Source organism: Crotalus tigris, unplaced genomic scaffold (genome assembly GCF_016545835.1).
Source record: "Crotalus tigris isolate CLP2741 ecotype Arizona unplaced genomic scaffold, ASM1654583v1 scf7180000024340.7048381, whole genome shotgun sequence".
Taxonomy (NCBI): Eukaryota; Metazoa; Chordata; class Lepidosauria; order Squamata; family Viperidae; genus Crotalus; species Crotalus tigris.
The window spans coordinates 4,298,680-4,324,023 of NW_024100510.1; the positions used below are offsets into that span (position 1 = coordinate 4,298,680).

The 25,344-nt window shown below is 40.8% G+C and overlaps 1 protein-coding gene across 2 annotated transcripts in view; it reads right to left on the reverse strand.

Annotated features, from left to right (window-relative positions):
* LOC120300442 (CD2 associated protein) overlaps positions 1-25,344 on the reverse strand; it is a 92,683-nt gene that overhangs the window by 55,960 nt on the left and 11,379 nt on the right. For both annotated transcript variants that reach the window (XM_039326454.1, XM_039326453.1), the window contains exon 2: positions 17,252-17,412. In XM_039326454.1, coding sequence (XP_039182388.1) covers positions 17,252-17,412 — 161 coding nt within the window. The remainder of the gene's footprint in view (positions 1-17,251; positions 17,413-25,344) is intronic.

Consider the following 25,344-nt stretch of genomic DNA (forward strand, 5'->3'; position numbering starts at 1 on the left):
GAGTCAGCCTAGCTGGGCTAGCTAGCTCTCTCCTGCCCCTTCCTGCCTCCTGCTTCCTGCAGAGAGGCAGCAAAGGGAGGAGCTCCGCCCAGTAAGCTTTTCAGCTCCTCATAGAACACTGTGAGTGCACTCTCTTTCACACACACACAGAGAGAGAGAGAGAGAGAGAGAGAGAGAGAGAGAGAGAGAGAGAGAGAGAGAGAGAGAGAAGCAGGGAAATTGCCTCTCTCTGTCTCTGTCTCTCTCTGCAAAGGCAGAGGAGGCTGGGAACCACAGGGGAAGGCTCAAAGAGCCGCATGCGGCTCCGGAGCCGCAGGTTGCCGACCTGTGAACTATACCATCAGGAGTTGCCAATTCTTGCCACATAAAAAGAATACCACACATGTATATATAAAGCTACGCAATAACAGCCTACTACAATAAATATGTTGAAATACTGTCAAAGCACAAATCACAATGCACTCTTTTAATTTCTTTATGCTATTGTCTCTTAGCAAGAGTAAGGCCAAGTTATCTCCCATCGCTAAGTGGAGAGAGGTGACTTGAGCCAGGGAAGGGGCGTTGGTCTTACCTGAACGCCTTTTCTCAGTACGGAGATGGATAATCCACGGATGGGTTTTCTCTGTCTGCCTGCTCTTGAGACCAAGTAGCCAAAGCTTGACACGCCCCCACTTCCTGTGGAGTCCATTCTTAACGAGGGCGAATTGGCTGATGATTGACGAGGTATTGGCTCTCAGCTCCCTACTAGCGGCCTGCTGGCCTTGGGGTGGGTGTGGATTATCCATCTCCGTACTGAGAAAAGGCGTTCAGGTAAGACCAACGCCCCTTCTCCAGTACAGGAGATGGATAATCCACGGATGGGACGTACCAAAGCCTCACTGTCCCAAGGGGTGGGAAACAGATAAGGCCGGTAGATTGATCTCTGAGACAACTTGCTGGAGGACCCTCCTACCAAAGGAGGCGTCCGCCGATGCAAAGCGGTCTATCTTGTAGTGTCGTATAAACGGGGAAGGCGAGGACCATGTCGCGGCCCTGCAAACTTCGATTGACGCCTGGGTAGCCCATGCTGCCGAAGTTGCAGCGCTTCGGGTGGAATGGGCTGTGAGATGACTTGGGGGCGGCAGGGATGATACATTGTAAGCTTCTGCGATACAGCTTCGGATCCACCTTCCAATGGTGCCCGCGGAAACTTTCCGCCCCAAGGTGCCCGCTTGGAAGGACACAAATAGGGCCTCCGATTTGCGGAAGGGTTCTGTACGCTTTATATAACGCCGCAAGGCTCTGCGGACGTCCAATGTATGCCACTGCCGCTCCCGGTCATGTGTTGGATTTGGACAGAAGTTTGGGAGAATTACTTCCTGTGTCCTGTGAAAGAGTGAATTCACCTTCGGTATGAAGGCAGGATCTAACCTAAGGACCACCCTGTCCTTGTGGAAAATGCATAGGTCGTTTCTGACTGACAGTGCGGCCAGTTCCGAAATTCGTCTGGCCGATGTGATGGCAATCAGGAACGCCACCTTTAGCGACAGGTGTCGCAAGGAAACGGTCGCCAATGGTTCAAATGGTGACCGAGTGAGTGCGTGAAGGACTCGCGGTAGTTCCCAGGACGGGTACCTGTGAATTACTGGAGGTCTGGTGTTATAGGCGCCCTTGATAAAGGCGCGGATCCTGGGGTGGTGAGCTAAGGGAACCGAATCCGTGCAGGTGAGGAGGGTGGACAAGGCCGCCACTTGCCTGCGGATGGTCGCGGGGGCGAGGCCTCTGTCTAGTCCCTCCAAGAGGTAATCTACTATCTGAGGGATGTAGAGTTTGTGTAAGTCAAACTGCCGTTCCCTGCACCAAAGGCAAAAATTTTTCCAAGTGGAGTCATAAATGCGGTTTGTTGCCGGACGGCGTGAAGCTTGAATTATGGTAATGGCCCCGGGAGAGAATAGTTCCTGTGCCATTATCTGGCGCTCAAGTGCCAGGCGGTCAGTTGTAACCATTGGGGTTCCGGGTGACTGATGGTTCCCTGGTGTAGGGACACTTGATGAGGGGGAATGTTCCATGGGGGCGACTGAGACAGGTTCATCAGGTCGGCGAACCACGGTCTCTGTGGCCAATATGGTGCTACTAGGATCACTTCTGCCCGCTCCTGAATCAGCTTTCGGATGACCGCCGGTATGAGTGGTAGTGGGGGAAAGGCATAAAGCAGACCCTGAGGCCACTGAGTTCTCAGAGCGTCCGTCCCCTCTGCTCGCGGGTTGAAGTAACGAGAGTAAAATCTGGGGAGCTGGGCATTGTCTGATGATGCGAACAGATCGAGGATCGGGTACCCGAACTTGCGGGAGATGTCTAGGAACAAGTTCGGGTGTAGCCCCCACTCCGAAGGGTCCACTGTGGTGTGGCTTAGGAAGTCCGCTTGCTGGTTGTTGACCCCCGATATGTGTTCCGCTTTTAGTGACTTCAGATTGGGCTCTACCCAGCTGAATAGGAGTCGTGACTCTGTCATCAGGGTTTTTGATCTGGTCCCCCCCTGCCGATTGATGTGCGCCTTGGCTGCTACGTTGTCTGTTAGGACTAGAACGTGGTGGCCTCTGATTCTGTCTTTGAATTGTTGCAAGGCTAGGTGGATAGCCCTGAGTTCTAGCCAGTTGATGTTGTTTCTCAGATCCGTGGCGGACCAACGTCCCTGTACAAACCGGGAGTCCAGATGGGCTCCCCAACCATACAGACTGGCGTCTGTAGTGATGGTAACTCTGACTGGTTCCTTGAAGGGTGACCCCTTGGTCACGGCCCGAGAGCACCACCAGCGTAGCGCCCTGCGGATTTGTGCCGTGACCCTGACTAGGTGGTTGGATGCGCTGGTGTTCTGCCGTTGGTACGGGAGCAGAAACCACTGTAGTTCCCGTAGGTGGAGCCTGGCCCAGGGTACAATGGCTATGGCCGATACCATCTTGCCCAATAATTGGGAAAGTGTTAGTATCGGAACTGAACGTTGCCTGTGAACCCAGCGAGCCAGTTCCCTGATGCCGGCCACCCGGTCTTGGGAGAGATAGACCATACAGTTGGTTGTGTCTATCATGGCCCCCAGATGCAGCAGCCTGGACGAGGGAACTGTCTGGCTCTTCTGAAAGTTTACTGAGAATCCGTGTAATTGGAGGACGCGAATGACGGTCCTTACGTCCGCCTGAGCTGTCTGTAGGGATGTTGCTTGGATTAGTATGTCGTCTAGGTAACATTGGACGCGTATTGGGATTTTTCTCAGTTTGGCGGCTACCGCTGCTAGTATCTTGGTAAATACCCTGGGTGCCGAAGATAGACCGAAGGGGAGAGCTCTGTATTGGAAGTGTTTTCCCCCGTAACAGAAACGTAGGAACCGGCGGTGGTTTGGGTGGATGGGGATGTGAAGGTAGGCTTCCGTGAGGTCTATCGATGCCAGGAAGTCTCCTTCTCTGATGCTTCCCAGGATGGACTGAAGGGATTGCATCTTGAATTTTTTGTATGTGATGTAGCGGTTGAGGTTTTTTAGGTCCAGGATTGCCCTCCATCCTCCTGAAGTCTTTGGAACCACGAAGAGGATGGAGTAAAATCCTCTGCCTCTGTATTCCGCTGGGACCGGTTCTATTGCTTGAATGTCCAACAGGTGTTGGATGGCCTCCTGCATGAGTTTGCATTTGGTGGGGTTCCTGGAGACCGAGCAGTTGATGAGTCGGTCTGGGGGTGTGACCAGGAACTCCAGGGACAGCCCGGACTGGATGGTTTGTAGTACCCAGTTGTCCGTGGAGGTCTGCTCCCACTGGTGGAAGAAGTGAGCTAGTCTTCCTCCAATGGGTAGGTCTATGTAGGAGTCATTTTGTCTTCCGGTACGGACGACCCGTTCCACGAAAGGGTCGTCTCGACTGGTTTTGTTGTCTGGGCTGGAACCCCGGTCTGTCGTAGGGGCGGCCGTACGGTTTGTTCTGCCTGGGAGTGAATGGCTTGGGTGCCTGACTGATAGGCGTGGTTGTCGGTTGACGAAAGGACTGCCTACGAAAGTAAGGTGTGGTACGTTTGTCTGACCTTTTGTTCAAGTGTGCCATGACCTTCCGCTTGTCTTTGTTCTCTACAAGATAGGGGTCCAAGGCCTCCCCAAACAGACCGTTGCTTGAGTAAGGGGCGGTCGCTAGCCGCCACTTAGCCTTGGTGTCAGCTTGCCAGTGTTTTAGCCATAGCATTCTCCTGGCAATTATGTTGGATGCTATGGATCTGGATGAAAAAATGGCCGATTGGAACGTTGCGTCTGCAGCGTATTCCGTGGCTGCTACCATCTTAGCCAGGTCCTGGTGTGTTCGTATGTCCTCCATAGGAACTATGGTTTGTAGTTGTTGCAACCAGATGAGGGTGGCCCGGACAAAAAAGGAGGCCGAGGTGGCTGCTTTGATGGCCCATGCCGCTGTCTGGTGGGTTTTGCGAAAGGCTTGTTCCCACTTTTTGTCATCTGCCTTAAGGGCCTCCACTAGGTCCCCAGCCATGGCTGTCTGGGAGACCAAGGGGGTCCAGGCTTCATCTACTTTAGGAATTTCTAAGGCCTCATTGAGGTCTGTGGCAGTGCTGTATAATTTTTTGTCCGTACCACTCACTGATGGGAAGGAAGCGGGAGAGTCCCATGGCTTCTTGATCCCTTTCAGGAAAATGGCGGGGCAAGGTATATGGTGTTGCGTTGTCACCTTTTCTACGAATACGGGTCTGGATGTGGTGGCCGGTGTCGCTTGCGGCTGAGAAAACTGATCCGTCCCCATGTCCGCAATGGCTGTGGCCTTGCGTAGTATCGTGAGGAAGCGGTTGGGATTAAATAATCCCCCTGAGGGGGGCTCAGGGGGAAGTTCCTCATCCTCTGACATAGAGATCCCAGGTTGATCCTCCTCTTGTGGTGAAGAATAACCACTCATGGAGGACTGGGCCGGGGAGACGGGTTCCTGAATGCCTGAGGACTCTGAGGGGAGTTCCGAGTGTGGCATGGCTGAGATGGAGGGCCCCTGGTCGTGGTGGGCGGAGCGCTGTGCTAGGGCTCGGTCCACCACTTTGGTTAATAGGGCCTCTAGCCGTCCATCTGCCCAGATGTCCCCTATGTCATTACCTTTGGGTGTGGTGACCGCAGGTGGAGAGTTGGACTCAGTGGTTGTGCCTGCCGCCGTGGTTGTTTGTTGGGCTGATGTAGATGGCGGATCCAGTGGTTGCGGTGTTCCTGGAATGGACCACGCGCTCTGGGTTGATGTGGATGGACCCAATGGTAATTCCATCTCGGTGGCCGCTATTTGAACCAATTCCAATTGGGCCTGCCTCTGCGCTCTGGAGAACTCCTTCTCCAGGGCCTGGTGCCTACGGCTGGCTTGCTTTTCCGCCAACTTGGAGGGCCTCTTGAGCGAGTGTTTTGTCTTCGCTTTGCACTTGCCTGCCGCCTTCTGGTCAGAAGGTGTGTTGCAGCCGTAATTGGGAGGTGGAGGGGTCGTGCTCATGGATTGAGGCAACGAGGGTCCCTCCATTCCGCTTGAGCAGTCCCAGAAAAACTGAGAAGACGCTCAGGCAGGCAAGTATTGGCGGGAGCGAAATTGGAACAAGTACCAGGACTGTTCCCCTGATCACCCGACCACAACAAAAATATTCTCTCTGGGCTAAGGTCACGGTAGCTGAGGGAGGTACCGAAGGCACGTTTGGAACCACTCTTTGGGTTCCGCCCGGAGGCCTTAGGTGACCAGGCAACGTGCACCAGTAGAAAAAGGAAAAGGGAGGCAAAAAATATCAGTGGCGACCTCAAAAGGGTCTGTAGGCCTGACTTAATACACAGCAGGTATCAAATGGTGGTCACCTAGAGCGGAATTTATTCTTATTAATACTATTACTATTATACTAATAATAGGAACAACAATAATAATAAAATAATAATAATAATAACAACAACAATAATGGTGATGATGATAATATTGTGTGTTCTGTCTTTAGGCCTGTTGGCCCTGCAGTCGCTTAATTTTTAGCTTTAAAAAAAAATTTTTTTTTAATTATTATTATTATTATTATTTTTAAAATTTATGTATCTATTTTTATTATTATTATATTTTGTCCTATTATTATATGTGTGTATCGGGGGTGGAGCGCTGGTTGTGTGCTCCTATTCCGCCTCTATCAGTGATTCCAGATATGATGTAGAGCTTCCTTAAGCTCGGTTTGCCTTTCTCTGGCAAGAGATGGCAGCCACAGCTCGTTTCTCCCTGAAAAAGGGCTTTGCAGATCCCAGGAGGGTTCTCTAGCCTCCGTTTCTTGGTTGGGGCTTACTCCCTTCCTGTGCTTCGTTTCCCTCTGAAGATAAGCTCCGCAGCCTCCCAGAAGCTGCTTGTGCCCGGGGATTTAAATTTGGCGCGCTGTGACGTTTTAAGGGAATCCCAGCCAGGGATTGCCTTTGTTGTCTGAAAACGGCAACTAAAATGGCACCCGCGGTTGCCCTGGGCTGCTAGGGAATCTCCGGACCTGGAGATTGTTATTTTTTCCCCCAATTTGAGGAAAAAATCCCTTGGAAGGTTGGGGAGAAAAGCTCAGCAAGTGGTCTCTGCTGATGCCTTTGTTCCCCCCCCCTTTTTCACCTCCAGAGCCCTGGGGCTGACTGGGATCCGTGGGGAGTTTTCCCCCCCCCACACCCTCTTTTTCAATTTTAATATAGGATCAGGGATGATCCCAAGGAAAACTTAGTGGCTGGGGAAAAGGTTCAGCAAGTAGTCTCTGCTGATGCCTTCTTCCCCCCCTTTTCACCCCCCAGAGCCCTGGGGCTGGCTGATATCTGTGGGGAAATTTCCCTCCCCACCAATCCCCTTTTTAATTTTAGGTTTGAGATCAGGACTGATCCCCAGAAAATTTTGTGGTTAAATTCCTATAGGTGGAAATTTTTTGGGAAGGGGAAGCCAATTATCAAGGGATAATCAATCAATGGATTTCTTGTCTAACCTGATAAGCTGAGAGCCACGCCAAAACGAGTCTTCTCCGAGCAGAGACCAAGTTAAGAATGGACTCCACAGGAAGTGGGGGCGTGTCAAGCTTTGGCTACTTGGTCTCAAGAGCAGGCAGACAGAGAAAACCCATCCGTGGATTATCCATCTCCTATACTGGAGAAGCCCAAGCTCTCACCCACAATGTGTAGATAACAAATAAAAGACTAACAGAATTGCAAGGGATCTTGAAGGTCTTCTAGTCCAACCCTCTGCTCAAGCCGGGGACCCTGTACCATTCTGGACAACGGCTGTCCAATCTCTTCTTAGAAACCTCCAGTGATGGAGCACTCACAACTTCTGAAGACAAGCAGTTCCACTGGTAAATTGTTCTCACTGTTAGGAAATTTCTCTTTAGTTCTAGGTGGCTTCTCTCCTTGGTTATTTTCCATTTTTCTTGTCCTGCCTTCTGGTGCTTTGGAAAATAAGCTGACACCCTCTTCTTTGTGGCAGCCTTTCAACTACTACAACACTCCTATCATGTCACCCCTACTACTCCTTTTCATTAGACTACACATATCCAATTCCTGCAACCATCTTCATATGTTGTAGCCTCCAGCCCCTAATCATCTTTGTTGCTCTTCTCTGCACTCTTTCTAAAGTCTCAACATCTTTTTTATATTGTGACCAAAACTGGATGCAGTATTCCAGGTGTGGTCTTATCATGGCAATTATGAAGTGATTCTAACACTTCATATGATCTTGATTCTATCCATCTGTTAATGTATTGTAGCATTGGCTTTTTTGGCAGCTGTAGCATACTACTGGCTCATATTTAAGTGGCTGTCTCCTAGGACTCCTAGATCCCTCTCACAAATGATGCTATTAAGCCAGGTTCCACCGAATCTATACCTGTACATTTGGTTTTTCTTGCCTAAGTGTAAAACCTTATTTTTCTCACCACAGAATTTCATTTTGCTAGATAAGGCCCAGTATTCAAATCTGTCAAGATCCTTCTGGATCTTGAGTCTATCTTCTGGGGTGTTGGCCATTCCTGTCAGCTTGGTTTCATCTGCAAATTTGATGAGCTCCCCATCTATCCCCTCATCCAAATCATTTATGAAGATTTTTTTTTTCATGTCAATCCTTTTTATTAGTTTAGAATATAAAGTACAAAAAACCAAAAACAAAGAATAAAAATATGGGAGGGAAAAGAGAAGAGAAAAGTATAGAAATAAGAGAAAAAGAAAGAAAAGGCATCAACTTCCAACTCCCTTTGGTGCAGTAGAATACGAAGTAACATTGAACCTCAACTTTTTACTTTTATATAATAGTATAAACTAGCCTTTTTTTTTAACAACAGATCTATTTAATCCGTAAAACCCAAAATCAAAGTTTCATTTTTTTTCACCTCAAGCACAAACTCCAGAAGCGATTTCCAAGTAGAAACAAAAGTACTTGTATTTTTTTTCTTTTATCAAAGCAGCCAATTTAGTCATCTCTGCTAACTCCATCAACTTTTGCAACCATTCATTGAAATGTTCTTCCATTTTTGTGTATAAAGTAATCTTGCTGCTGTCAACCTATACAACATCAAAGTTCCAATTTTTTCCCCCAAGTCTTTTCCCATTAAACCCAAAAGAAAAGTTTCTGGTTTTATCTTTATATTCGCTTTAAGAATCTTCTGTATTAGAATATGAATTCTGTTCCAATATTTCTTTGCTTTATCAAATGTCCACCATAAAAGTTAAAAAGTCCCTTCTTTACATTTGGATTTCCAACATTCATTTGAAATACCTTTATACTTTCTTGATAACTTATCTGGTGTTAAATACCAACAATACATCATCTTATAAATTTTTTCTTTTAAACTGTAATTTAATGTAAATTTTAAACCTTTTCTCTACATATTCTCCCATTGTTCAAGCTTCACATTATATCCAAAGTTCCTTGCCCACTGAATATACAATGCTTTACATATTCACTTTCCAAATTCAAATTCTATGTTTTATAGACCTTAGCAATGATATGTTCATCACTACCACGCAGTAGGATTTCCAATTCATTTTTAACAGAGTCAAACCTATGGCTCTTTTTGTCTAATTTAAACTTTCTTTCAGCTGAAAGCATGTAAACCAGCGGCAAACATGTCCTTCTGATTCTAGTTCTTCCTTAAGACTTGAGGATAGGATCACCAAAATTAAAAGATATTATTTTACCATAAGTCCACCAGTCTGGCTTCACCACCATTTATTTTCTAAAGAAAGCTTCCTGGGGGGGACACCTAAGAGGCATCCTTGTAGAAAATCTTATTTTATATTCCAAACTCTAATCTGTTTATGAAGATATTGATGAGTACTGAGCCTAAGACAAAACCTTGGGGAACCACACTGCTTATTTCCCTCCATGTAGATGTAGTTCTATTAAGGACTACATGTTGCGTGCGGTTTGTCAGCCAGTCACGAATCCATCTGGTGGTAATGTCTGTGTATTTTATGGCAACCTCAAAGGCCTATTCAGAGAGTACAGGTAGTCCTCGACTTACAACCACAATTGAGTCCAAAATTTCAGCTGCTAGGCAAGAACGTTGTTCAGTAACTTTTGCCCCATTTTATGACCTGTCTTGTCACAATTGTTAAGTGAATCACTGAGGGTGTTAAGTTAATAACACGGTTCTTAAGTGATTATGGATTCCCCGTTGACTTGCTTGTCAGAAGGTTGCAAAAATCACATGACTCCAGGATACTGCAGCCATCATAAATATGAACCAGTTGCCAAGCAGCTGAATTTTGATCATGCTGACCATGATCAATAGTCATAAGTTGAAAAACGGTCATAAGTCACTTTTTTCAAATACAAATAACTTCATTAGTTTTTAAAAGTTCAGAACTTTCAGTAATAAATAAGAAGGAGTGATCGGTTCTCATCTTTTTGGCTCAGATCAAGTTAGCATCACTTTTTTCAGTACTGTTGTGACACTGAATGGTCACTAAACAAATGGTTGTAAGTTGAGGATTACCTGTAAAATCAGAGGGGGGGGGAACCCTCTCCTCTTTTCATTTCTTTTTTTACAGTATTATTTTTTTTCAGATCAATAACAACCTAACTCCAGCAAAACAACACAATCCCTGTTTGAACACAAAGTTAAATCTGCAGCCTCTGGAGTGCTTCTTCTTAGAATTCCAGGTACTATATTCCAATCTACTCCATTCCTTTCCATTGCATTCTGTTCTACTTCCTACTAATTTACCATTTTTTTGCCCCATCATTCAATATTCCTTAGTCACTGAACATGCTCAGTTCTGATTGTAGCATTTGCAGGTACTTTCCGAAATGTTTTTGCATTATTCTTTTGGCTGCATAAACAATCTGGGTTTCCTGATAGGAAATGCTTCCTCCCATTTCAAGTTATACTCTATGCACAATTATTAGGCAACTGAGTATTTTGACCATATCATCATTTTTATGTATATTTTCTACCTCCAAGCTGTAGAAACTTGAATGCTTAGTGGATATAAGCATATCAGGTGATGTGTATTTGTGTAATGAGGGAGGGTGTGGCCTAAGTAGATCAACACCCTATATCAAGGTATGCATAATTATTAAGCAGCTTCTTTTCCTCAGGCAAAATGGGCCAAAAAGAGATTTACTGACTCTGAAAAGTCAAAAATTGCAAAAGTCTTTCAGAGGGATGCAGCACTCTTGAAATTGCTAAGATATTGGGGCGTCATCATAGAACCATCAAACATTTTGTTGCAAATAGTCAAAAGGGTCACAAGAAACATGTTGAGAAAAAAAGATGCACATTAACTGCCAGTGATTTGAGAAGAATCAGACATGAAGCTATCAGGAACCCATTATCCTCCAGTGTTGTTACAGTATATTCCAGAACTGCACCTCCCTGGAGTGCCCAGAAGAACAAGGTGTTCAGTGCTCAGAGACATGGCAAAGGTAAGGAAGGCTGAAACCCGACCATCACTGAACAAGACTCATAAGTTGAAATGGCAAGACTGGGCCAATAAAGGCCTTAAAGATGAAACAATAAATGACATGGCCCCCTTCCTCACCTGACCTAAACCCTATTGAGAACTTGTAGGTCCTTCTTAAAATGGAGATTTCCAATGAAGGAAAACAGTACACCTCTCTGAACAGTGTCTGGGATGCTGTGGTTGTTGCTGTACAAAACCTTGATCGTCAACAAATCAAGAAACTGACAGACTCCATGAATAGAAGGCTTATAAGTGTTATTGAAAAGAAGGATAGCTATATTGGTCATTGATTTTTTTTGGGGGGAGGGAAATATCAGAAATGTTTATTAGTACATTTTGAGTTGTTTATTATTTTCATTTTAACAGATGCAAATAAATGAGTGAGGTGGGCAAATTTTCATTTTTCATTTAGTTGCATGATAATTCTGCACACTAATAGTTTCCCCTATAATTGTGCACACATATTCTCCTAATAAAGCCAAAATCTCACTTTTACTTTCCTAAATATTCAGGTTTGAGGTTTATTAGCATTTTGGATTGACCGAGAACACTATAGTTGTTCAGTAAGAAAATTAATCCTCCAATATACAACTTACCTAATAATTGTGCCCAGTGTACACATTTCTGTGTATTATTTATATTGTTACATGACATCTAAGTCAGATTATAAAAATTAGCAATGTAACAAATAACAAACAGCAGGTTATCCTGTGCAAGCATGTAAGCAGAGAACGTTTGAGCTCTTCCTCTGTATTATTTAAAGTAATATTGGTACCTACAGACTGCATCACACTTGCCAGTATCACCTACATAAAATGCTGATTCACAGTATGGATTCTATTACTTTGTGTATTAGATACCAGCAAACCCATCATCAATGCCTTTATCCATTAGAACTCAGGAGGAGATAAAAAAAATCTCTAATATAAGAATAAAAATAATTTAGAAATTCCAACATTAATTATTGTTTGAGTTACCAACAATACAATTATAAATTCCTTACCAAAAATAACAGTTTCCCAGCATACCGCAAGGAAGCTGATTTAAATAACTGGATGCAAAAGAAAATAAAGCATTCCAAGTTCAACAACAGTTAGAACTGGTCAGGTTTTTTTTCAAAAGAGCTTTTATTTGAAAACATTTTAAAAATTGCCTTTGCGTTTAATTCAAACCAAATTTAAAAATTTTAAATGGGTGGGAGGATTACTCCGTATACAATACAGTAAGTACAGTTCTGTAGGGGCACAAGAGCTGAGAAAACTACAAATAGGCATGCTCTATTTTGTTTTCTCCTTTCAGCAAGGCTAAAAAAGAAGTAAATACACAGTATAATCAATAAGTCAATTCTGCAGCTTAATTTTACCTTGCCAAATTCATTAAAGCCCATAAAAAATGAAGCAATATCTAAATCCATATCCCAATTGAAATATTATCTAAATCCAAATAAATAAAGTTTATGAAAAATAAACAGCTGTCTGAGCCTGAAAAAATATATTATTTGCAAATGGTCTTTCAGACAATGCCATGATACATAATTACCTAAATTATTTTAAAAATCAAAACATCATGATTTAATTATTTAACTCAGTTTAGGTAGTAACTTCTAAGCAAGGAAATTTTTTAAAAGAACTTACTGGCTCTAAAGACATATTTGCTTCAACACACCCAGGTGTATGTGTTGCAGAAATTTTTACCTACTTGTTGCAGTGGCCAAAGTTCAACTATTAACTAGAGCAAACGTTTCCTGGTTTGCCTAGGCTTGTAGCAATACCTACTTATATCTGTGAAGGCAGATCAACAATTCTCCACCCCACATGTTATTACCCCTTTGTACTCAGTGGTACAGTTCTCCTAAGAGAGGATCAGTCTGCAGCTTTATGGTACTGGCCATTACTCTTTTCCCAAAATATTTTTTTACATAATTTCTTTTACAGAAGTTGGAACGCCATATAAGAACTTTAACAACGAAATAAAAATTTTATTTATCCAGTAAAGCCTTAAGTCAAAATTAATAACGTCGATCATCAGGGAGGAACCTCTATTTATATTTCTCAGATCTTTTCCCATCTCTTTTCATGTAATGCAAAGATATGCTTTGTATTTCTTGCTTTTTATGTCTGTGAATTTAGGATCTGTGAATATAAAAGGATTATTAAAAATATTTTTTTTAAAAAAAAAGTTAATTTAAACAAAACGCTTGCCTAGTTTTTTTTGGTCCTGCTATTTAACCTGTACTAGTATAAAAGGAATTATATATGCTGTCCTTCCTATGGGTGCTGTGTGAGCCAGTCACTGCAGTTGCTAAATCATGGCTCCTCTTATATGCAAACACAGGCAAAGTTGTGGCCTGCAGAGTATGCTAAAGGCACCTTCCTATACAGCACGATCAAGTGCTCCAGAGTTTTGCCATGTGCTACAAATGCACTCTATTGCCTCAAGGGTGGAAAAGGACAAAAAACAGTTTCTGTGCAGCCCTGAGGATTTGCCTCCACAGTTAATAGAGGTTGCACTGCAATAACATAAATACAGATTCACAAATGCATGCTAACTTCAAATTGGACAGATAGAAATTTGGAAGGAGTTGCAATGCTCTATTTTGGTTAAATTACTTGGTTTCATCAAGGATGTATTAGGTACAAAACGGCGACAAGGCTCATGCTTTGTCCAAAGCATCTTTCAAAACCCAATAGAGACTGCAGACATCATCTGCTAAAGACTTTATGTCCTGGCCATGAATATCATTTGATCTAACAATGGAATATTTCATGGGGAAAATACTGGAATACTGAATTATTCACCTGTTTTATATTGCTGCTAACCACCCAGAGTCATTGGGAGTTGGATGGCATATACATTTAATAAATTATTATTTTTAATAATGTGCTCTTGATTCCCCCAAGTTTCCCTCATCTAATTAAATCCAGATTAGAATAGTCTGAGGATTTTTTGGGGAAAAAAGATATAATTACTATTAATTTAGTAATTAATAGTAATTAATTTTATTTTAAAACCAGTAATAAAAGCAGAATGTTGAATTTAAATGCAGTTTTATTTTATGGTTCTTCCTGTTAGAATTTGGAAGATAGGGAGGATTCTTTGGCTAGATAAGATTGATAAATTCTGGACTGTACAGGGAAGAAGCATAGTTTTGCTTGTGAAACTTAATATTGTAATATGAAGAATTTATTTGATGTGAATTAACACCTCTAACTCAAAAGCTGCACTATTATTGGTTGGTTTCTGGGTATATTAAATGTATTGTTTATCACTTTTAAAGCTACCTGGACATTTTTGGGTTGACCTGATCTTAGTGGTGTCTGCCCATCTAATAAGTGTCAATGCTGCTAACGTTGGATGTTCTTGCTTTGACAAAATATGCAGACCTGTGTGGTATTTTTAGAGTTAACTTAGATGATGCTGGGAGGGGAGGAGAAAGAATGTGTGGGGATTAGTTAAGATAAGAAACCCCTGCTACAGAAATGGAAGGGAACCTTCTCGACTGGAGAACGTGATTTATGACAGCAAATTAAGGGAGGGAAAAATGCTGGCAAAATATGTGCTCAGGGGAGGGGAATTCAGATCTTGGCATCCTTCAGTGCCATGCTGACACTTTGTTACATGATTAAAGAGTTTTTAGGATAAACAATGCCTGGAAGTTCTTTGAAGTGTTCCATTAGTCGGAACCATGACAATAAGATTAGGAACTGAGGGCTCAGTTTTGGTCCCCCCACTCTGGAAAAAGGGCCTTTTCTGCTTCCACTTTTCTACTATGGAACAGCATTCCTCCTGGAATCAGGTCAGTGCCAAAACTGTTGGCAGTTAGAAAGGATATTACGACATGGTTTTCTTCAAAAGCTGTAAATGATCATTATTTTGCATGAGTTTTCCTTGCTGTGATATTACTGATTTTTAAATTATACATTACATTACTTTTAGGTAATGTAATGAATAATTACATTGTTACGCAGTAGGTTGCTCCTGGTTTCTCTTATTTCAATATTTTCAATATTTATGTGAACAGGGTAACTGTATCCATATTTTGAATGCTGTATATGCATCTAAGCCTGAATCATAAGCCACGTTTCCTAGCTTAAAACTGTGGAAGCACTAGACTTTTGAATGTTTATGAAAAGATAAATAACATTTGGAGTTATATTTCCAGTTATATTTCTGGAACTGCATCTACGTGGAGGGAAGTGTATAGTGGGGTGCCCCTGGGCTCGGTTCTGGGCCCAATGCTCTTCAACATCTTCAACAATGATTTGGATGAGGGGATAGATGGGGAACTCATCAAATTTGCAGATGACACCAAGCTGGCAGGAATAGCCAAGACACCAGAAGATAGGCTTAAGATACAGAAGGATCTTGACAGACTTGAACATTGGGCGCTATCTAACAAAATGAAATTCAATGGTGAAAAAAGTAAGGTTCTACATTTAGGCAAGAAAACTCAAATGCACAGGTATGGTATAGATGGTACCTTGCTCAATAGTAGCACCTGTGAGAGGGATCTTGTAGTCCTAGTGGACAATCACTCAACTATGAGCCAGCAATATGCTGCAGCTGCCAAAAAAGCCAACTCAGTGCTAGGCTGCATTAACAGAGGGACAGAATCAAGATCATGTGAAGTGTTAATACCACTTTACAATGCCTTAGTAAGGCCACACTTGGAATATCTGCATCCAGTTTTGGTCACCATGATGTAAAAAAGATGTTGAGACTCTAGAAAGAGTACAAAGAAGAGCAAAAAAGATGATTATACCCTGGAATTGGGTATGTCTAGTTTAATGAAAAGAAGGACGAGGGGTGACATGATAGCAGTGTTCCAATATCTCAGGGGCTGCCACAGAGAAGACGGAGTCAAGCTATTCTCCAAAGCACCTGAAGGCAGGACAAAAAGCAATGGATGGAAACTAACCAAAGAATGAAGCAACCTAGAACTAAGGAGAAATTTCCTGACAGTTAGAACAATTAAAATCAGTGGAACAACCTCCAGAAGCTGTGAATGCTCCAACACTGGAAGCTTTTAAGAAGAGTCTGGACAGCCATTTTCTGAAATGATATAGGGCAGTGATGGAGAACCTTTTAGAGACCGAGTGCCCAAACTGCAACCCAAAACCCACTTATTTATTGCCAGGTGCCAGGTGGGCGTGGCTGTGGTGGTCATGGCAGACTGGGTGGGTGTGGCCAAGGTGAGCGTGGACACCTCGATGTTGCTCATGGGGAGGGACGCCTGTGGGGGCTGGGCAGGGGGAGATCCAGGGGGTCTCTGGCAGGTGGAGTGGTGGGTAGGAGGCTCATCCTGTGGGGTGAGGCAAGGCAGGGTGGGGGTGCCATTATCTCAGGGCTAGGCAAGGCAGAGGCCGGGGCAGCTGCTGCCTGACATCATTGGCCCCCGCACACAGAGGCCAGCAAATGCATGGGGGCTGACAGTGTCCGTCAGCAGCCACAGCCTGCCGGCCCATCGACCGGTGCACTCTGGGGCTCCGCAGACTGCCACCAGCAATTCAGAGAAGTGCCCACAGAGAGGGCTCTGAGTGCCACCTCTGGCACACGTGCCATAGGTTCGCCACTACTGATATAGTTTCCTGCCTGAGCAGATGACCTCCAAGGTCCCTTCCAACTTTTTTACTACTACTACTACTACTACTACTACTACTACTACTACTACTACTATTCCAGAAAATCAATTTTAAAAAAGATGTTTGCCTATCAGTGAACTAATATCTACTAGTAAAACATATTACTTTTTTTTAATACCTATCAGGGCATACTGATGTCACAAATTCCTGTTAACTCTATTATACTCTATTGTTTGCAATAGGAAGGACATGACTAGACGTGTAAGACCACTGAAGGCAAGCACATATTTTTATCATGACCAAGCTGGCATGAATTGAATAACTATTATTCTACTTGTAGTTCAACACAACACACAACTAGCATCTACATATAGAAGGGATGAAGTCATTATTCACTAAAGAAACATTAACAAAAGGAAATGCCACCAGTCCCACATTAGGCATGAAAGCCGGCTAGGTGACTTTGAGTTCGTTACTCAGTCTCAGTCCAGCCTACCTGACAAGGCTTTGCTCCAGGAAAAATAGGAGGAGAAAGGAATATTAGTTATGTTCAGCATTGAGTTATTTATAAAAATAATAAAGGCAGGATAAAAAGTACACTGAAATATCTTATGTAAATATGCTATGTCACATCACTCTTCAAATACAGTTTTTTGATTCTTTCTGATCTCTAAGCTAAATTCCCACCAATATAGATATAATAAATAAAGGTATTCAACAGCTTTAATGAAAAATGAATGCTTACCTTAACAAAGTTATCAGGGAACATGCCCCTTTTTCCATTTAGTTCTCCTTCTAGCCATCCTTCTTCTTCAAGCTTTTTCACATTCCTTATGATTTCACCAACTCGAATGGTTAGCTCATCATCATGTACAGCATCATAATTATATTCCACAACATATTCAACTGGGATAAGAAAAGAAAAAGAATCAGTTTAGTTCAATAAAACCTATAAAAATGATTTTTTAAAAAATGTAAGCTATAAAGTGAAAATGAACACAGGGCTTTTACATAGAGCATTCAATAAGGTTGCTTTGCAAAGCATATTAGCACAAGCAAAACACTCCTTGAAGTTAAAGCAACCTTATCTTCTGGGAGTCAACTGACTGCTTCAAAAACTGAATATGCATATACAGGCACCAGATATAAAGATCATCCATAAAATGAAGTGGCTGTGTGTACACACAGAGCAACCTGGGGAAAGCTGCAAACTTCCCAAAGAACTTGGTTACCCTAACATTTCAAGATGGGACTGTTTAAGTTATGCTACTGTACTTTGTGAAATCCCTCTTACAAATTACCCTGCTCTTAGATTATGGTTGCAACTGTAAATTTAGTTCTTAAGAAACAAATAAAAGTATGATTTCCTGGTTAGAATCAGACTACAACTTATTTCTAAATAAATTACCCAACACAACACACATTCAGTTGCATCTTTTTGGAACTTCAATCTATTCAAGAGGGAAAGGCCACATACTCATCTTTTCTGTTCTAAGGGATTTACTCCACAATCATAAAACTAAATCACAATGAAGGCAGTAATTCTTCTCTTCTCGGATATCTCAAATTTTAAAAGAGCATCAGGAGACAACATAACCACTGTTGCAAAGATTGCAATGAAGCATATATAAGCAAAAGAAGTTTTCCAAATCCTTTCAATTTTGGGGGGGATGACTGAAAATTTTCATCTCAGCCCTATCATAGCTTTTTAAAATTAAAAATATAAAAAGAAATGTTACTGTATTAATTCCTTAATGTATCCCCATATAAACTGCTTGTTAATTTGCTGGCAAACCAACTGAAGTTAGGTACAATCTGAAAATATTTTCTGGCTGTCTTGAACAAGTTACTATTATTGTTATGGTTTGTCACGCAGTCAGTCAGGTGGATTTGGCATTTTTATCCCACCTATCAAGTCTTTCCCAAGGACCTAAGGTAGATAGATGTTGTTGCCTGATGGTGTTAAAGGTATTATTGCAGGATGGAAGTTGTTCCAAGTAAAGCTACTTTTTACAATTAAGTGATCGTGGTTTTGCTAATACCGCAACAGTGTTTATATGGTGCTCCAGTTATTTTGGAACCGGACACTACTTATATGGACAAGCTTGGATCAAGTATGTAATTGGAAGTAAAAGATGGAAAAATGTGATCAAGTCAGCCAGGGTGTTGTCCAGTGTAGATTGCAGAACAGACCACAAATTATTGGTGTCAGATAACTTAGAAAATTGAAAAAGTAGATATGCCAGGAAGATTTGACTTAGAAGGGTCAGACCATAAGATCAACACAAGGAACAGATTTGGTACTTTTAATTTACATGAAAGAGAACATGAGGAAGAAGGGAAGACACAAGAAACACTATGAAGGCTGGAGACAAAAAAAAAAAAATCCCAAAATCGAAAAAAGATTAATGTGTTTTTTATACCAAGTTATTATAACAGCACAGGAAAGATGGAGGATAAATGATTTCAACAGCAAAATGGATGTACAATGATGGAACATAATTTTCAAAATTATGTAAGAAATAGGGAAAACTATCTCAATCAAGAATGTACTGTACTTATACTGTAACACCTTATAATGTAAATAACAGACCATTTATCAAATATCAAAGCACCAGGTGCAGATAAAATGTCCCTTCATCAACTTAAATCTGCAGAAGGGAATACAGATATTAACAGTTCTGGGCAAACAAATATGGAACAAAACTATGAGATCTAGAGATTGAGAACGAGGCAAAAATGAATATTGTCCTTATATTATGTAGCAAATATAAATTATGTAGCAAATATAAAAATTGCAGGATTGAATAATAAACAAAACTGGAGGTTGAAAATTTTATAGACAACTCTTTGTTAGCTAAAATAGAAAAGTCTTAGAAGAGTTCATTATGGAAATAAAAATAAAAGTGAAAAAACAAAGTTAATATTTCAATTAAAAATTAAAATGAACATTTAACATTATTAAAATTAACACTGGTATATTAAAATTAATGTGTTAAATATTAAGTTGAAGATGAAGAAATGAATATAGTTTTGTTTTCTTAGACTCAAGTATAAAAATGGGCAATATGCTGTTACAGGAATATAAAAGAGATTGAAATGGAATTATAGAAATACAGAAATACTTCTCTTTCATTGAAAGGATACTTCAATAACAACAAAGTTCAGGATAATTAATGCAATGGTTTACCTGTGCTAAGGTACATCTGTGAAAAGTAGCATTGAAAAAAAAAATGAGAGAAAGGATATAGAAGACTAATAGATTTGCTGAAACCATCAGTCCTTGACCAAGGTTGACTATGCCACTTGAGTGATGAGCAGAAACCCATATAATTTTACAAAGTGCTGAGAAAATATGACAGATTGAAAAAAATGACTATGATTGTCAATGTTGTTGGGAGTAAGGGAAGGGGAAGACAATAAATATGCTTTTGGCCACGAATATTCTTGGAAGAGCTATAAACTGACAGTGGAATTTTCTTATATAATCATCAGGGATCACAAGCAACTCAACAGCCCCAACTATTCACCAAATTTTCATACTGAATATATTAAAAAGGGGAGTTTTTCTGTCATCTATTTTAAGAAATTTTAATTTTAGGGAAAGGTATATATTTTAAAGTAAATATTGGCTTATCTTCTTTTAAGCATTTGTTTATCAAGATAGCCACTGCCAAAACCCAACACACCTTTCCAAGATGCTTCATCAGAAAACACTTGTATTAAGGAGCATCTAATGTTGCTATTTCTGGGTGAAAAAACACCAATCATGATGTTTACAGTGTAGGCATGTCTTCCTGATACGAATGAATGAGGTAATAACTCATTAAACCTTCTTTGAGCCTATTAATTACATTTCTAACAGAATAATTCAAGTTCAAACCAAGGGAGATTACAGGAAACCAAACTGATCACTTTACAAAAGAATGAATACTGTAAGATAGCTTTATAAGGATACCCTCAAGACAGACTATATAAAAGGCAAATCTTGACTTTCTTAAAGAATATATCCTGGCAACTTTGAAAGGAAAACCAGAATCACGTTATGTGAGATGGGGGCCCTATAAATTTACTAAATAAATAAATTCAATTTCAGTTTTAACTATTTAAGACTTCTAAACTTATTGAGAAGGTTTACACATCAGAAATGAGAGATTAGGAAAACAATTCAGCAATGTTTGTATTACTTTCCTCAATTATTTGGATAATCTAAAGTCGTGGTAGCGAACCTATGGCACGTGTGCCACAGGCGTCATGCGGAGCTGTATCTGCTGGCACGTGAGCCATTGCTGGGCTGAGCTGTTCCCTCCTCCTCTCCGTGCATGCGCAGTCTGGGAATAGGTGAGAGGCTATAAAAGGAGCAACTTTCTGTGGAAGCAGCATTTGCTGCAGACAGCTTGAGAGTGAGCACGAGTCAAGTGGACAGCGAGCGAGTGAGCGAGCAGGAGCCGACAGCTTGGTGGCCACACCCAGCCGGCACCCGGCGATGCATAAGTGGGTTTTGAGTTGCAGTTTGGGCACTCGGTCTCTAAAAGGTTCGCCACCACTGCTCTAAAGGATGAATTATAACTGTTTAAATAGAGCTAATTTGGTGTTGTAGTTAAAGCATCAAACTAAAAACCCAGAGACCATCAGTTCTAATCTCATTTTGGGCACATCAAAGTGACATCAGACCCAGTCACTCTCTCTCTCATCCCTAGGACAGAGGCAATGGCAAACTCCTTCCAAAAACTTTGCCAAGAAAACTGCAGGGACTTCTCCAGGCAGTTTCCAGGAGCCAACAAAGACTCGAAGGTGCACACTCACAGATACATACCAGCAAAACTCCTCTGCAACAGTATTTATATTTCAATTTAAAACATAAAATTCCTATTTCAAATAGCTGAATAAATTTAATGTATCTCATAGATTAAAGCTAATCACTGAATTGAGTGAAGTTTCCTCCTTGGGGTTGTATGCATAGAATTGCACTATTAGAATAATTGAAATCAGAAATAATTAACAGTAAGAAAAGAAACAGTCTTTTATAATTAGAACATAGATAGCAACTGTTTGAAGTTATGACAATACTGATAGGGGAGACTTACAACCAGTCCTCAAATCTGCGGTCATTGCAGCATCCTTGTGGTCACATCCCTGCAATTTAGGTACTCTGCATCCAGAGTACATTTACAATTATAAATATCTAGTGATTGGCTATTGTAACCTTCAGAGCCTGCTTCCAACAAGCATAGTCAATAGGGAAGTTGGCAGGAAGTTTTAGTCACATCATTTAATCCTTAACACCATGGGCAATTGGCTTCATGACTGCAGCTGGAACTGATGGAATACCTTAGGTGTGCTCAGGTGATTTTTACTTTATGGCTGCATTGCCTAGGAATTGCTGTTGTGATTGGTAAGTCGAAAACTACCTGTATATGGTACAGATAGTGCTCAACTTACAGCAGTTTATTTAGTGACTGTTCAAAATTACAGCGGCAAAAAAAGTGACTTATGACCATTTTTCACACTTAACGACCATTGTAACATCCCCATGATCACACAATTAAAATTCAGATGTTTGTCAACTGACTCATGTTTATGCCAGTTGCAGTGTTCTGGGGTCGTGTCAGTGGTGGGATTCAAATATGTGAACAACCGGTTCTCTGTGTGGATGCCGCTTCCGGAAGTCCATTCTGGGCCTGGGCAACAAAAAATGAGCTACCGGTTCTGCTGAAGTGGTGCGAACCGGCTGAATCCCACCAATGGGTCATGTGATTCCCTTTTGTGACTTTCAGAAAAGCAAAGTCAATAAGGAAGCCAGATTCGCTTAACAACCGGGTTACTAACAACTGTGGCAAGAAAGGTCATAAAAAATGGAGCAAAACTCACTTTAAAAATGTCTCACTTGGCAACATAAATTTTGGGCTCAATTGTGGTGATAAGTTGAGGACTACCTATATAGTGAAATGGACTGAAAATGAAAGAAAAATATCTAAAGTCCTGATTTATCATAAGAATTTAAATAGGCAATTTTTAAATTGATAAATGCATATAACAATGTAGCACAATCATGGTGGGTTTCAATGATATCACTAGCAAAAATAATCACTTTGCTATCAAATTGAATTATAACTTGTAGATCCCTGATTATAGTAATGGTGGAGACCTAGTTAAGCTTGTTATTTTCACCAATGGAATCTTTCATACAAATCAACTTTTTTTCATTGTGAATATGCCAAGCTAAATTGTGGGGCAATTCTCTTCAAGAACTTATATCACAGGTCTAAACTCTTTGGGCCAAGCTGGAAGCTGAGATTCTACTTTTTGGAATGCATCTCTGACAGCATGCATTTTTTTTCTTGATAATTAAGATCCCAGCACTGCAATAGCATTGTCCTGCAAATATCCAGAGAAAATAATTTCTTGTTAAATGAAGATAAACAGGGGAATAGGAAAAAAATATTTCTCCTATACAACGGAAGATGCCACTTTGAATAATAACTTAATTGTATCTTTTCTCCCAACTTTCTTTCCAAAATTCTCCTGTCAGTGGAAAAAGTCCAAATGTTCTCTTTTGAGTTGGGCATCCCTAATAGCAATTATATTTCAATTGCTTCAAGTTTATCAACAAACCAATATCAGCTAGAATTTACAAATTCTATGAGCAAATTTTGTAACTCTATTTCTACAGCCATAAACATTCACCAGAAATACCACTAGATGGCACTAAGTACTTGTGGGAAGTCATCCCCCCCACACAAACAGAAGGAAATATTAAAAGGGCAGAATATATTTTCTCATAGGATCTTAAAGAGGCAGAAAAGCATGCCCAGTTTTTCTTAATAGCCCCAAATCTCCCTCCCCCAAGCAGAAACCAGCTCTGTAGAAATGCAGATGTAATAATCTATTCAGAAAGGTTGGAGCCCTCCAGCTAGAAGCTTAGAAAGACAAAGACACCTAAAATCTACATACACCCAAACTCTAGGACAGGACATAATAGGATTAACCCACAGATGCCAAAGGGGCACACTCAGACTCAGGTCAAAGTACATGACACAGGAAATACAAAGCCTCAAACACGAACAGGAGCCTCAAACAGGAACAAAAGCCCAAGAGGATATAAAACCCACTCCCTACTACATGTACACTCTCTTTTCTTCCAGAGCCATCTTTCTGTCTGGCTCTTCTCTTCAATAAACTACAACCTTCTTTCTAAAGCAGTCTCCATGTTGTTTATTCCCGGCTTGGACTGGACCTTGATGAAGACTTTTCCTTCAACATTCTCATTTACCTAATTTTTGAAAACAGATTTTTAAGTACCAAATTTTTGCAATATTTCTGTTGTGTGAATTCTTGTAAGATTTCAGCCAAATTAATTCTTTGTCTAAAATAATATTTTTTAAAAAAATAGTATTTCAGACGAAAGTATTTTGGGCTATTTCTCCTATTCAAAATTATCAAAGGTACCTGTTTGAAAAGCTTGCTAATCCCTGCTAAAAATCCCTCAAATATTAACAAGTACTTGAAAAGTCAAGCCTCTCTCTCCACTCTTCACTCACTATCTGCTATTGAAGAAGACATGCAAAGAAGAATTAGTTGTTAATAATTTTTGCACATTCCTACCTTTATGGAAATCTGTTAAGTGTAAATTATTGTACAAAACTGATCCCTTCTTCTCCTTCATAGGCAAAGGCTTCTTATTTCTGAACTGCTCTGGGAAACTATTTTAAACTGAAAAACTGAGGAAAAAGGTGTACTATTGTAATATATTTAATTGCATTAAAATATATCTAGAGGGAATTTACCAAAATATTTTAAAAGACATATTTGAATGTTGGAAAGGTTCTGAGAGTCACGATATGACTACTTCCTTTATATGATACTGGTGCTGAATATCACATCACAAAGTATCTTTTAGGTTAACTCCTGTGCTGTTAACACATCCAAATGATCTTAAAGTTATCTATTCTAGCTGCTGATCTCTGTGTTTCTAGTACTGCTTTTCTACTGTGCTCAAAATTGATCAGTGCATAGAAAAACTGCTATTTTTTTCAGTTATGAGATATACTGGATATAATTTCTTAGGAAAGGAAGAAACCACAGCACTGGTATAAGCTTATTGACTGATATAACTTTTGCCACTAGGAAAATATTGCCCTGTGGAAGTTTGTAGCCCAACACTGTGCTTGCAGAGAGAGCCTAAGACGAAAGCTACAACTCTTATCATATAAACATGAGATTTCACTTCTCAATTCTATAGATTGGTAGATCAGTAAAATAAAAGTTATCATTGGTAGCTACTTCTGTTCCAAATCATATTCTTAGAACTATCCTGTTTATGTCCCAAAGGTGCTTTTTCAAGAGGCAACTAGACTTTCTTGTTTTTCTTTGAAGATGTTTTGCATCAGAGCTGAAGAAGCTGAAGAAGCTTCTTGAATGAGAAGCAAAACATCTTTAAAGAAAAACAAGAAAGTCCAGTTGCCTCTTGAAAAATCATCTTTGGGACACCATGGCCTGGATGACTGATGACTGCGAATATTCCTAGACATTTCCTGTCTATGGAAGTCAATAATCAAAGAGTTAATTTTAGTTGTCTTTGAGCATCTGCTATTTTTTCTACCACATAAAAGGCCACAAACATTTATGCATAGGCCACTGTTTCCTGTTCAAGTAACAAGCAATGTTTAAAAAGAAAAAAGGAGGTGTCCAAGAATTTTATATAAATATGGATTTTTCCTACTTAAAAGACAGAAACACAATTTTTAAAAAAGCAACCAAAGTTTATTCCTAAAACGTGCATGGTAATACAGAACACTAATCCTATCGTAGTCAACATCTGGCATAAGGATGATCAAG